Here is a 15,168-nt window from a genome sequence, read left to right on the forward strand (position 1 = left end):
AATAATAAATAATAAATAATTTAGTCCTTAGTTCATGTTCTTCTCTTCCTCCCCTCCCCCTCCCCTCTCCTTCCTCCTCCCCTCCCCCTCTCCCTCCTCCTCCTCCTCCTCCTCATGTAAAACTTACTGTAAAAATGTAAAAACTCCCTGACCAAGTGCTACATTTGGCCTTTGGACCAGTTTGCAGTTCCCTTATTCAGAGAGTTTATTTTAGTCATTAGTTAAGTTTCCAGCATGGTAATAAGATCACACATTTAGAAGATCTTCAAAATGTAAGAGAAATAATAAAAATGAAACAGCCAACAAGTCTGACATCAGCAGAATATTTTGAGAATTGTATAGTGTTAGATGTATCACATGCTATAGTAAATTATCTTCCCAAATCAAATTGCTAATAAGAAGAAGAACCATATTTGATCTTTCCTTAAAGGTACATTCTTACGATTCTATATAATGTTATATAAATAATATGATTTGTTTTTATTTAAGGAAATTATCAAATACCTAGAAACAAGCACCCAAAAGAGAGTAATGGTGTCAATCAATAGATGTAAGGAAAATTGGAGATATTTTTGAAGAGAGATTTTAAGTTCTTTGTTCATTTCTACAAAGTTATCCATACTGTTTAGTGCATGAAGAACTATAATAAAGCAATTCACTACAAGAGATCGTATTTAATACAACTTAAAATGTGACAATTAATTGAAAGATTATACTTTCAAAATCCATAGCTAGATTTCATAGAACTTTCTTTACAGTTATATTAAATTCTGTTCTTTTCTTTTTTTAAAAAAAATAATCATTTTCTTCTATTTCTTTTAAAATAGTAACATTGAGCAGTTTTGCTGTTATTTCAAAGAACTGCCCGCTGTGGAGTTAAGGAATGGGAAAACAGCAGGAAGGCGAACATATCACACCAGGAGCCAAGGGGATAACAATGTGTGAGTTATCAGAATATGTCCTTTCTGGCTTTGAGCTGCAAAACACATGACTCTGACTAGTGATTTTTATTGTATTATTTGAGTTCATAGGCACGTAAAAAAAACTGTAGGGAAAATTGTATTTTAAGTATCTAGCTGGCAGTCTTAATAATTGTTGAAATTCTTTTCTTTCTGTTTACTATAACAGGAAGGATAAATTTAGCATTCTACTTGTTGAGTCTTTGCTAATTTGGGCATTCTAGAATTGACATCTAGATAGAGTTCTAGGTGTAGACTAACATGAATATCATTGGTTTATGTGACTTGACTTGTCTGATAGTGTTCAGTAAACCTGTCTTGGCTAATAAAATTAATTTGTAGCCAACAGATTAATTATAGGGCAATACAATTTCTAATTGATATGAAGAGGGGAAAAACAGATATTAGGGACCAAACTTAAATTCATTATAGCCTTTTCCTATTTAGGATTCAGAAGATCTGCTATATAATCACGATTTTTCATGTCTTTTCTGAAATAGAGCAGTGACTTGTAAATTAATGTTTTCCCTGTCTGCCTATCCCAAATCCACACACTCCCATTGCCACTCATTTTGAAACATCATTTTATAATCTGACAGTGTCCTTCCTCAGTGTCTGAGGAAGAGTAGGATAGAACATTTTAGAAAAATGGGCAATATGGGTAGATCCCCAGGATGGGGAAACTTTAAAACCAGGCATCAGAGCAGGATTGGAATAATGTCACATGAGTGGTGTTGGAAGGGAGTTTTATTTTATAGCAGTATGAAGGACGAGGTGGAAAGTTCTTGCATTCAAGCAGGCTTCAATTGGGTAGGAGGGGATAGAACTGACCTGTAAGGACACTGCTGCCTTCCTGCACAGCCTGATGCCACAGTTCCTAATGGAGATGGGTGCTGGTAAAGGCCCCTTAACTGCTGTCCCTGGGTGATGATCTTTGCTGCTACCACCGACAGAGAGGGTTTGGTGCTGTCCTTAATTCTTTTTGTCACTTACTGTGCTTCAGATGTTGAGAACTCAGGCCACATATGTGTTCTGACTGTGAGGGAGGCTGAGAAAGCCAGAATCTGGACTTTTCAGCTTCTGGTAGGCGGCAGGCTCTGACTCCCACTAAGATGCTTACAATGGCAAATTTCCCAAATGCAGGAAGAGGTTCAGGTCCTAGGAAGTCAAATATACAATTTGTATCCCAGGGACCTAGATTATAGGGGTTGAGAAGGAAGGTATCGAGGTTCTCTGATATATGCATTAATCGAGTATCCAAGGGTGTGGTTGTTATATTGACAGAGAAGTTGAAGTTGAATATGTAGTTATAGCTACATGCATGGAAAATAAAAATTAACAGTGACTTAAACATCCATGGTTTATTTTCTCATGTAAGAGTCAGAGGTTATTTGCCCAGGGTTGTTTCACAAAGTCATCAAGTTCCTCTGGTTTCTGTTGGAGCAACCATTAAGGTGAGACTCTTATCTGCCATTACATCTTCATTCCAGCTTGAGGAAAGAGGAAACGGATCAATAAGAACTACTCTTTCTCTTTAAGGAAATTTCCCTAAAGTTGTGTACACTCACAGTTCTTTTTATTCTGGCAATTCGAACACTCAGCAAAAACGATAGTCCTATTCTTATGAGAGTAGAACAAAATGGATACTGGGTGACAGTAGGGAGAGTAAAGAGAATAGTAGGTACTTGAGCTATTTAAATCACATTGAATTTGAAGTAACAAGAGGACCTCCAGTAGAAAATTCATATTGGAAACCAGAGATACCTGAATAAAAATGGCCATGGAAGAATTTGACTTTTAAATTTGGATTTGAGAGTCTGGGTACAGTTTTGAGCATTAAAAACTTTGTGACCACATGAATTCTGAGGCAGAAGAGAGCAAATGTTCACAGGTTAACATCTAAGAAGAGCTCCTAGTGATGAGCAAGAAGGAAAAATGCAGGGCAGTGACACATGCTTGTAATCCCAGTGACCTGGGAGGCTGAGGCAGGAGAATCAGGCCAGTCTCAGCAACTTAGAAAGGCCTTGTCTCAAAATAAGAAACAAAAAGAATTGGGGATGTAGCTCAGTGCTAAAGTGTCCATGGGTTCAGTCCCTAGTATTAAAGTAAGAAGGAAGGAGGGAAAAGAAAAAAAATGCAGGAATGCAGGAGATGGAGAAAGAGATGCTAATGCTTGTTTTATGTTTTTAAAATGGACATTCTTAAAGGATTTGGCTATAAATTATCCACTGCTTTATTGTTTCTGTGCATTTAAAAAAATTCAGAATGTATAAATTTGGCAGTACTTTAGTATTCTCAGAGTTAACGATGTGCTTAAAAACTAGTTTTGTCAGCAATTAACTGCTATGTCTATGGGTTTTTGAGGTGCTCTTATTTGGTGGTCAAATGTAGTTCAGAAAAGACTAAGCCCTTTTAAAGCTTTTATTTTTCACTTATGCATTTTAGACAATTAAACTTTATATTGAAATAGTAGCCCCTTATTAGTAATGCTAATGATATTGTTCCTTCTTCTTTTCCAGGTCTTTGGTAGAAGAGTTTAGAAAAACACTCTGTGCTTTATGGCAAGGCAGCCAAACTGCATTTAGCCCGGAATCTTTGTTTTATGTTGTTTGGAAGATAATGCCAAATTTTAGGTAAGTATTAAAGAAGGATATTTTAGAACAAAATTAGTCTTTACACTCTTCTAAAACAATTTCTGATAAAGTAGTGATATTTTAACTATTCTAGATGATACTTTTTTTAATAAAAGAAGAGCAGAAGTTGAATACATTTGACTAAACAAACTTATTTATTTAAATTATAAATAATATACATTAGAAAGATCTTTAACAAAGGGTAGGGTATTTTGTTATAAAAATAAAACCCTTATAAATAACATGTATGCTAAGAAAAATACTGGACAAAATTTTCTTGGTTCTTTGAAACTCTTAGAGTAATTGCCATCATACACTGTCTTGTTAAACCAATTAAAAATATCCAAAAGAAAAGTAGAAATCCATGGTGTTATATTCACTCTTCTTATATGGGTTCTGATGCTCTGAAAATACTATTCATATCCATTAGGAGTTATGCTGCAGAGTGTTACAGTGCCCATCCTGACATAGTGGTAGAGGGACTGTGTTATAGGGGCTTCCTCTCTGGCTACATGTGCTGTCAGAAGAGATAGCTGACATCTTCTGGGTTAGTCGGCCCTTAGGGATTCAGGTAATAAATAGTAGATGTGGTGCACTGCAGGTGTTGGACAACAGCCTTTGCCACTCCTGAATGAGTTTGATTCTTATTAGTCATGATTTTGGTACCTAGTATATATCTTCTTTTCCTTTGCTTAAAAACAGCACACAAGATATAGAAATATATCTTGCTTTATTGCCTAATAGATTAATTTTTCAGTATAGAGAAATGTTAAGTTAACAACTTCAAAGGACTGAAATTTGTTGCCTTGCTGAAAAGTATAGTCTTGAGGATCTGACCTGAATAACTACTTTTAATCCTGGTCTTGATTTGAAAGGAACTTATGTATCATGCCATTTAAATTTCCTCTTAGGAGAGACTAATTTTATAAGAATTTTTAGAATTCCCTTACTCTTAACTAGGAAAGGTAGCAATGATTATTAAGATACTACTAGTTGGGTTATTTCTAACACAGTCACCTAGTTGGACTCTTGAATAGGGATTTAATCTTTGTATTCTGTTATTAATTTTCACTTATTGAATGCTTATAATGTGGCAAGCAGAAAATTTTATATCTGATCCTCATTAAAAGATAAGCAGCAAAAAAATTCGAAGCAAGGTAGGAAGTGTTACTCCCATCTCAGTGTTATACATCCACTAGATATCATGAACAGAATTGGAATCTAGGTGTTTGTGAAGTTGGTTAATAATACACACATTAATAGTAATTTGTCCACATGTCTTGCATGAGACCCACTAACTAATTTTATATTGTTCTTGGTCCCCAGGGTAAGCAAGGCCCTTCATTCTTTGGAAGTTTAGAAAAGTTATTGTACTTCTATATAACATAATTCTACTTTCCCTCTAAATCTTCCCACATCTCTGCCCTTTCTAGTTTCTATGGCCCAATTGTGAACATGATTTAGTTTTTAGCTGCTTAATTTTCACATTCTGATATTCCTACTGGTAGGTGTTTTAGTCAGCTTTTTCAAATTGCTGTGATCCGAAAACCTGACAAGAATAATTAAAAGAGGAAAAGCTTATTTTAGGGCTCATGGTTTTAGAGATCTTGGTCCCTAGATAGCTGGGACCTTGGGGCTTGAGGTGAGGCAGAACATGATGGCAGAAGATTGTGGTGGAGGAAAGTATCTCAGGACATGCTCAAGAAGCAAAGAGTGACTAAGTTCAGCTCACAAAATATGTACCAAAGGCATACCTCCCCCAATGACCCACCTCCTCCAGGGACACTCGGTGTGTAGTCACCAGTCACCCTGTTAGGGGATTAATTCATTGATTGGGTTAGCCCAATCATTTCACTTCTAAACTTTCTTGCATTGTCTCACACATAAGCTTTTGCGGGGGATACCACATATCTAAACCATAACAATAGGGAAAGAATTTTTTAGAACAGATAACCAGCTTGAGGAATTCAGCATGGATTCTCTGGGGTGATTGGGGATTAAACCCAGGGACACTCTACTGTGGGTCTACACCCCACCCCTTATTTTTATTTTATTTTGAGTCAGTCTTACTAAGTTGCTGAGGCTGCCTTTGAACTTGGAGTCCTCTTGCCTCAGCCTTCTGAGGTCACTGAGAGTACAGGCATGTGCCATTGCGCCTGGCTTCTGGAGTGATTTCTGATATACATGAACTCTTAAAATTCCTTAATGATTGCTGAGAATTAGGGGCTATTATTTTCTTGGCTGGGCTTTCTTTTAGGTCTGTAGTAATTGAGATCATTTTCCTTTTTCATGTAATGAAAGAATAATTTTCTTTGTTAGGTCTAGATATTGAGATTATATCATGGTTAAGGCTTTTGTGTGTGCCCAGGTATGAGGCAAGAAGGTGGGCTTTTCTTCTAATAGCTCTTATTTCTATTAGTGTGCTTTGAGATTCTTAAAACATGACTATGTGGAAGCACAATGAGTCTTGAATTATGTTTTTATTACATTTATTTACAACCCTAAGCCTTTTTTTTTAAGTTTAGAAAGCCCATTTTTCCTGATTATCACATAACAATGTCTAAGGAACTTAATCCCCTGGAATGAAATATGATTGAGAAATATAAACTTCATGTAGGAGGAACAACTTTCATTTATTAAATAAATGCAGCGTAAAAATGCTCTTAAATGTAGTCAGCAGCTTTGGATAAAGAAATCAAGGCTAATTTTTCTCCCCCCCCTCAAACCAAAAGCCAGCAGGAAAAATTTTCCTGACCTTTTCCACTGTACATATCCACTTAGCACGCTAATGACTTCCTAGTATGTCCCTCTCTTCCTATTCTTGTCTTTTTCATAAAACTTATGAAGTTTACTTCTTTAAAGAAAAAAAGTGTGTCACATTAGATTGGGTAGAGAGAAGTGATGGGAGGGGAGGGGAGGGGAAGGGGGGATAGGAAGGGCAGCAGAATAAAATAGACATTATTATTGCTGTATGCATATAGGTGACTGTATGACTAATGTGATTTTGCAACCTGTACAATCAGAAAAATGAGAAATTATACCCCATTTGATTCAAATGTATGAACTGTCAAGATCATTGTGCTGTCATGTGTAGCTAATAAAAAAAAGGAAGTAAGACATACATGGTTAAAAATTCAAAAGGTTAAAGAATATGCAGTGAATGTTTTTTCATTTACTCTCTTCCTTTGCCATTCATTCTGTCTTCTGGAAACAGTCATATTTACTAGATTTTTGTGCATCTTTTCATTGATAATCTGTGTACATATATTAACAAGTGTGTCTATGTTGATTTTAAACATAACTGACGTCATGTTATTCTTTTTTGTTTTACTTTGATTCACATTAGTAAATAGCTTCTTTGGTCCATTTTACGCTTGTGTCATAATTTACGTAATACTCCCCTACCAATGGTTGTATAGATTTTTTTTGTAATCTTCTGCCATTCTAAACAGTGTTACAATGAAATGTCTTATACATACACATTCAGGGTCAAAGGATATGTTCTTTTGTAATTTGGGTAGTCTTTTATGCTAGCCTTTGTTATTCTTTGCTTTCCTTTCCATGATTTTGTTTTGTTGCTTTGATATCTTTGTATGTCATATGCTTCTGCCTATAGTATTTACCTTGTTATCCCTATCTTCTTTCTTTAGGATTCAGCTTAATGTTAATACTTCAAGAAGGTCTCTTAATAATTCACATTAGGTCCTGATAGTATTTGCTTGCTTTTCATGTCACTCTTATGCTATTTCTACTTTACATGTATAACCTAATTTATTTGCCTTAACTTCCTAACACAGAACTTTTATTTATTTATTTTTTAATCATTTCTTTTTACAACCAATGTTTTTAAAAGTAATGGGAGAATAAGTAACAGACATTATTCTTATTGATTAGCTTTTCTTCTTGGTTTTTATAGAAAGTATAAAAATTATTTATAAACAACATAGATCTTTGCATGTGGTATTTTAATAATCTTTTGAAATATTTATAAATAGAATGACTTTAAAAATGTTATTTAAACAATATTAGTTTTTCTTGGGCTGGGAATGTGGTTCAAGCGGTAGCTCGCTGGCCTGGCATGTGCGCGGTGCTGGGTTCGATCCTCAGCACCACATACAAATAAAGATGTTTTGTCCACCGAAAACTAAAAAATAAATATTAAAAAAAACAATATTAGTTTTTATAGCTAAGAAATTATTATTTTGTATAAACACAAATTCACTTTTGTCATTTTTATTTTCTGGAGTTTTTGTCTTTAGGCAACTCAGCCATGATTGATATCAAATATTGTATAGAAATAAATCAACATATTTTGGTTTTGCAGATATTTTTCCCAAAACAGTAACTTAGAATTTTTGTATAAATATTAATGACATTTTAAATATGAATAGAAACTAAAATTCTAATGTGTCCTAAGTAATTTAGAGGGAGTTCTAGAATGATAACGTTTGAGTCTATAGAGGCATATCCTATTCCTTATTGGTCTTTGCCATTTTCCAAATTATATAGTGACACTGCCAAAACTCAAAATAGTCAGTCATGCATAGGAATGTCAGTTTTGCATGTTGTATCACACAAGTAATTGCATATCTTTATCTGGTGATATCTGTTGCATTATTTGGAATGCTTGCTTTTTATACTTAAGCAGTACAAAGAAACCTTTTCTTCAATTATTATCTTTTTTTTTTTTTATGGTATCAGGGATCGAATCCAGGGGTGCTTACCCACTGAGCCACGTCCCTAGCTCCTTTTTTACTTTGAGATGGTTTTGCTAGTCCTTAAGGCCTTGCTAAGTTGCTGAGGCTGGCTTTGAACTTGTGATTCTCCTGCCTCCCAAGTCACTGGGATTACAGGTGTATACCACCACACCTAGCTCTTTGATTATTCTTTATCAGAACACTTCTTTGTCCTTAAGATTTGGCTAAATTTGGTTTGTCTTCATTGTGCCAAAAATTATTGTGAAGAGACAGTTGCCCCCGTGTTCTTATTTATTCCTTGTGCTTTATCAGTGTTCTTCTTTCTTAACCCTCCATTCAGAATGATATTTCAAGACCTTTTTGGCTTTCTATATTTGTAGTGTGCTCTCTAATAATGATTGCTCATGACAACTTTACTACAGATTTTATGTAGACATTAGGAACAGGGGATAATTTTATCTAAGTTTATGAACAAGTGAAGATACAGAACTTTTGTTAAAATTGGGGCCATTGTTATTTCCTTCTGTCTTAATTCTTTTGTCAAAAAGACAGTTAGCTCTTCATAAATTCTTTTTCTCATTAGTTTACAAGCAGTTGTTTGAGTGACATGGTTGAAATATGAATATAGAACATAAACATACACCTGAATGTAAAGAGTGTTTCTTTTAGCATGATTACAGAACAAGAGAAATCTAAGTTGACTACAGAGAAAGTTTCAGAAGCCTTGATGGTATGATTGGGAAATAATTGACAAGATCACTGAAGTTTATTGAATTTAACATACTAGATAATATTTATTAAGGCTTTCAGATAAGTCAAGGAAATTATATATTTAAATGTTTAAAAATAGAATTACAGGAAACACATTCTATTTTATGTAATGAAGTATAACCAAATTCTAGAAGCAAAAATATAGTCAATCAAGATCTTTAGGGAAAAAAGGGGGATTGTAAATGTTTTTAGTGGCACATGCCTATAATCCCAATGACTTGAAAGGCTGGAGGCAAGAGGATTCCAAGTTTAAAGCCAGCCTCAGCAATTTAGCAAGACCCGGTCTCAAAAAAGGGTTAGACATGTGGCTCAGTGGTTATATGTCCCTGGATTCAATCCGTGGTGTCAGAAAACAAAACAAACAAACAAATCCCACACATCAGAAGATTTAGATTGATTACAAGGAAACTTCTATGCTGGCAAAATGTAGACAGAAGTCCTTTCTATTATGGTTTTATGAAAGTATTTTATATATCATTGCTTGATTTTTTTTTTTAATCTGACTAGCCCCAAACCTTCCAAATGTGTCACTTTTCTGTCTCCTTTCAGTGTTTTCTTACCACTGATCTGTATTAGTGTAAGAATTCCATGTAACATCCTGGATGCATATATGTAAGATATAAGAATGTCACAATTGTATAAGAGTCAATGCATTTTAAAAAAGTATTTTGTCTTTTTTGGATTGGAGATTAAGATGCAACTATAGAATGTTAAAGACATCTTTAACTCTTTGTGTAAGGTTTTTCTTCCTTTCTTTCAAAGAGAGAAGGAATGACAGCTATCTCAGCCTAGATTCTGGTCAATTATAGTTTAATTTTGTTCAAATTTTTAAAAATCAGTATTTTTCTGATTCTAAGGAGTTCTAAATTCTTTATTTCTTAAAGTGGTCATTTATGCCTAGTTTTCTGATGAGAGTAAGATGTGAAATTTTAACATTTGAGCCTTTTCTAGAAAGGCTCTATATGGGATAGTAGGACGCTTCAGCAACTATCCAGGAGACCTTTTTTTTTTTTTTGCCTCTCAGTATTCTCTCTCAAGCAGAGAAGCAGTTGAGGATACCATTACAAATTCAATTAGCTCTAATATTCAGTGGTTTTTAAGCTTATTTTTAAGTAGCAAATTCTGTTTGGAAGAGAAATTTTATGTATTATGTAGAGCTAGTGGGGTAAAGGGTGATAAAGACTTGGTGTTCTTGTGACCATATGGCTGCAGTCCTTCCAGGCACTTTGCCTGCCCCACCCTTTCACCCCCAGTGTTTGGCTGGGCAGGCAGAGCCTTCCACATAACTGTTTCTGTTTGCTTCAAGGGGCTATCAGCAGCAGGATGCCCATGAATTCATGCGATACCTTTTGGACCACCTACACTTGGAACTTCAGGGTGGTTTCAATGGAGTTTCCCGCTCAGCAATTCTGCAGGAGAATTCTACTCTGCCTGCAAGTAACAAATGCTGCATGTAAGATTTAGTTTTCTTTTGGTTTTTCTTTTTCTTTTTTTTTCGGAGGACCTCTGACATTTCTATGGTGTAACTATGTGTTAGATTATAGAAGATGGAGGGGTAAGCTGGACATTTGCTGAAACTTTCGTGCACCAAATGGACTTGAACTTTGTGAAATGGACTAACATATTAACATGTCTTGCTTCCAGATTTGAGGAGTCTTGTATTTGCATTTTAATATAGTTCTATTGTTTTTTGCATAGATTATTGAAAAACAAAATAGAGAAAATATGAGTATAATTTAATCTTTAAAAAATTTCCTCTAAATGTGTTGAATAATGTGTAGACTTAATTTAAAAAAAATTTTTTAGTTGTTGATGGATCTTTGATTTTATTCATTTATTTATACATGGTGCTGAGAATTGAACCCAGTGCCTCATGCATGTGAGGCAAATAATCCACCACTAAGCCACAATCCCTACCCTAGTCTTAGACTTAATTTTTATAACAAAATAATTATATATTTACCAAACACAAAAGCTTAAAAGAATGTGAATTTTTCTAAAGTCTGTCTTCTTAAATGAAACTGAGGAATTTTTAAGTTCTCTATTTTTTACTTGCCTCTCAACATGAATAAAAACAAACCACTTTCTTGTATATTAGTAGCCAAAATATGCTTTCAGACCAGAGAATTTATTTTGCTTAAAGAAGGAGTGACTTAGTTATTTAAGCCTGGATTTTGGTCAATTATAGTTTTATTTTATTCAAATTAAAAAAAATTGTCAGTACTGATTTATATAGGAAACGGATTTATAAGACTTCCTCAAAGAAAAAGAAGAGTAATACATAAAATAAACCTGGTTTAGTAAGACTTGATTTTTTTTTTTCCCCTCTTGGTACTGGAGATTGAACCAGGGGCATTTACCCACTGAGCCATATCCCCTAGCTCTTTTTTATATTTAGAGATAGGGTCTCACTAAATTGCTTGGGTCTCACTAAGTTGCTGAGGCTGAATTTGAACTTTGTGATCCATGTGCTTCAGCCTCCTAAGACATTGGAATTATAGGCATGCACTACTGTGCTCAGCAAGACTTGATCTTTTTAATGACAAAGCAGCCTCACAGCTAATCTGGCATTATCAGAGAAAGGCAACTGATGTGAATTGCCATTATTTCTCAAAAGGTTTGTCCCTCCAGGTTCTAGTAGCTGTGACACCATTTAGACTCCCATATAGAAAGGAAAGGAAAATTGTTTTTCTTGCTAGCACCAAATTAAAGATGTATATATTAAATGAAAATTTCTGTTTGTATTATATCATAGCATATTGATACACAGTGGATATTGAACTGGGTTCTAAAATGTGTAGACTGTGAAATTATTATTTTATATGATGCCCAGGACACCCTTGTATAATAATGTAGGATGTTCTTTTAGTTCTGAATTTTCAGTGTTAGTCTATACCCTTTCTTGACATTTTTAACGAATAGTAATTGCAAGTTCCATTTTTGAGTTAGGAATAGAAAGAAAAAATGTATATAATCAAATATTAAAAATTCACTGTTCCTTTTATTTCCTTCAGTGCACATGGGAGGAGGCATTTCAGGATCTATGTTTATTTGCTGAAAATAGAAAAATATCCCATATGCAATATCTCTGTTTACTAATATAAATACACCCACTCCCACTGAAAGGGGATAAAAAATGGCAGATATATTCTTTTTAATGTAGAAAGTCATTAAGTGTAATAGAAAGGACCCCAGCACTGTAAGAGCCTCAGTATTTAAGCTCTCTTGGAATACAGTTTTAATATAATGCAACAGCAATTTTGAAATTAATTTATGAATCTTTTTTTAAGTCATGGTACACTATATACTTCAGATAGCCAAAACTTGATTTCTCAGAGGAAGTGATTATAAAAGAAGAGCGAGCTATGTTGAGTTTAAATATACTGCTTTTTAATGGAGTAACCAGTTCCATTTTAATTAAAGGTAAACTTAAATGTGACCATCAGTATAAAAGGGTCAGTTATAGCTCCATCATTTGTAGTAGGTAGTTTTGGGGTACATTCTTTATTTATGACACAGGTATAAGTCTGAAATGTCTATGGTTCTCGGTGTATCTTCCATTTTTTAATTTACTAAAGCCAGTGTGTCTTATGAACTCTTTTTAAAATAATAAAATCAATCTTTTTCTTCTACCAGTCAAGTAAGGAAGCCTTTCCTTGAAAAGGAATCAAAGTTTTCAAATAGAAAAATTGCTTGGGTTTTTTTGTCTGCTTTATCATTGCAGTAAGGTTAATTGGAGTGACTCAGAAAGTACAATTGAATTTTAAGTGATAGAAATCACCTTAAATTGTTAATAGCAAAAGGTGTTTTCTGTCTCAAGTAAGTTCATAAGGCATTCATTGTAGTACTATTGATGATAGCAAAAATTGAAGTCATTTCAATATCTATTAATATTATCTTGGTTAAATAAAGAGAAGGAATATAGTGTTAAGAGCAGATGCTCAGGCCAGACATTGAGACAAGCCACTTTACCCCTGACCTCAGCTTCCTAGTCTGAAAAATGAAGATACCAGTATCTACCTTATAGAGCTATTGTGAGGATTCTTAGAAAGGAGCCTACAAAATACTACTCTACAGGTGCTTGCTATTCCTGCTCTCGTTGGTGCCCTTTTGAGCCCATGGTATGTCCCTGCTGTGACCCACTGAAGCTATCAGAGGTACACGATGATGAAGATATATACTTGGAGGGGGTAGGGGAAGCAAATAGCAGGTGTAATCTGACTTTGTGCTATTAAAACAATGACAAATACTTCAAATGGTTTCTTTTTGCTAAAAGCACTCTTCTAAAGTATATTTATAACACATTTCATTGTCACATAAGGCCTCTGGGGTAGGTGCTGTTCCTGTTATCCTGTATACATTCGCTATAGCAGAGGCACAAAGGGCTTATGTAACATTTTTCATTGTTCTTAAATTTATATATTTCTGATCTCTACAAGAAAATTAGTCTTATTTTTTGTGAACTTTTAAAAAAGGTTTTTCAACAGTTACACTCAGCACTTTCAATTTAAGTTATACATCTAGCAGTAATTACTAAATTTGCATTAAATTTCTTCAGACTGAGGATAACATTAAAAGTTGAGTAGTTGTAAGAATTCAGTGCATTATGAGAAGTGTTGCAAAGATTCAAATATATAGCAGTTTCCTCCTTTCTGAGGGATATGTGAGGGCAGGTGGTGGAAGGGGTATCTTGCCATACATATACATTTGTTGTTAATACGAATACATCATGTGTTAGTTGTTTGTGGAGAAAGTAGCAGGATTAGAAGAGGAAGACCAGTAGCTTAAACCTTTTATTTAGTATATGTATATATAGCTTTGATGTTTTTAGTTCATAATTTAAGTAAATATAAATTATATACATATTCTTCCAAAGAAGTGGTTTTTAGTGAGATGTTTCCCATATGGTGTTTTCTTCAGAAATGGAGCATCAACTGTTGTTACGGCTATATTTGGAGGCATTCTCCAGAATGAGGTCAACTGCCTCATATGTGGGACAGAGTCAAGGAAATTTGATCCATTTCTAGGTAAGACATACTTGACATGCATATATGCTGTTTTATTAAAATAATAATTTTAATGTTTATGGTATTATTTTTCAAAGGAAAAAAATCTTTATAAATACATCTGTTTTCAAGATTATTTTTTGAGAAGTTATATTCCTTTAACAAATCTTGTGTTTTCCTATTTCATTTTAAGACCTTTCATTGGATATTCCAAGTCAGTTCAGAAGTAAGCGCTCTAAAAATCAAGAAAATGGACCAGTTTGTTCATTACGAGGTAAAAGATATTTTAATGTTCCAGAATTCATTTTTTTCTTAAAAAGCTGAATAGATTTTTAAGTTTCATGTGGTTAAAGATCTTGGTTCATATCTTTAATGAATCTTTGTTGTAACTTAACAGGAATTTTTTTTCCTACCCTTCAAAATTCCATTTAATAGAAAAATAAATTTCTGATGGAATGAAATAGAATTTTATGGATATCCCACTAGTGACCACCAAAAGAATACTCAGCAAAGTTTTAAATTGTGTCATTTGTTCTTTTATATGAATGATAATTTGAGAAATCAATTGATGATATAACAGTTGGCTAAGGTGGAAGCCTGCTTTTAATTTACTTTGGAAGATTTTGTGCTAATTTTTTCATTGATGACAATTAGCTTTTTAATCAAGGAAAAAGACATAAATTTGTGGAGAGAGGATCCAAGATGGCTGAATAGAGGTTCTTATATGCAATTCTGCCATAGAGAAGAACCAGGGCAACAAAAATACCCCTGTATTTTGAGGAGAGTAATTTTGGGGGAGAATTCTGGAAATCAGCAAAGAAATGATGGGAACTTTAAACATCATGGAGAGTCAGAAAGGCAGCCTAGAGAAAAAAACAAATTGCAACTTTAGCCCTGTCTCTCTATTGGCTAGGGTTGCAGGGGGAAGAGCCCCACAATTTTAGCAACCCCATTAACAGCAGCAGACCAGTAGTTTTTACTGTAGGAGAATTTCTTGGTCCTCATAGACTTTAAATTCAATTTGGGGAACTGGCTTATCTAACAGGGATTGCTCTACTCCAAAAAAGTAACTCACTTTGGGCCTTGTCCAACCCTCAGAATC

At 34.2% G+C, this 15,168-nt stretch overlaps 1 protein-coding gene across 1 annotated transcript in view; it reads left to right on the forward strand.

Moving 5' to 3' along the window:
• Window positions 1-15,168, forward strand: part of Usp3 (ubiquitin specific peptidase 3) — a 93,247-nt gene that overhangs the window by 60,743 nt on the left and 17,336 nt on the right. The window contains exons 7-11 of the mRNA XM_076850906.2: window positions 828-941; window positions 3,479-3,592; window positions 10,367-10,513; window positions 13,981-14,087; window positions 14,260-14,340. Of these exons, the coding sequence (XP_076707021.1) occupies window positions 828-941; window positions 3,479-3,592; window positions 10,367-10,513; window positions 13,981-14,087; window positions 14,260-14,340 (563 nt within the window). The remainder of the gene's footprint in view (window positions 1-827; window positions 942-3,478; window positions 3,593-10,366; window positions 10,514-13,980; window positions 14,088-14,259; window positions 14,341-15,168) is intronic.

This window comes from Callospermophilus lateralis, chromosome 3 (assembly GCF_048772815.1).
Source record: "Callospermophilus lateralis isolate mCalLat2 chromosome 3, mCalLat2.hap1, whole genome shotgun sequence".
Lineage (NCBI taxonomy): Eukaryota > Metazoa > Chordata > Mammalia > Rodentia > Sciuridae > Callospermophilus > Callospermophilus lateralis.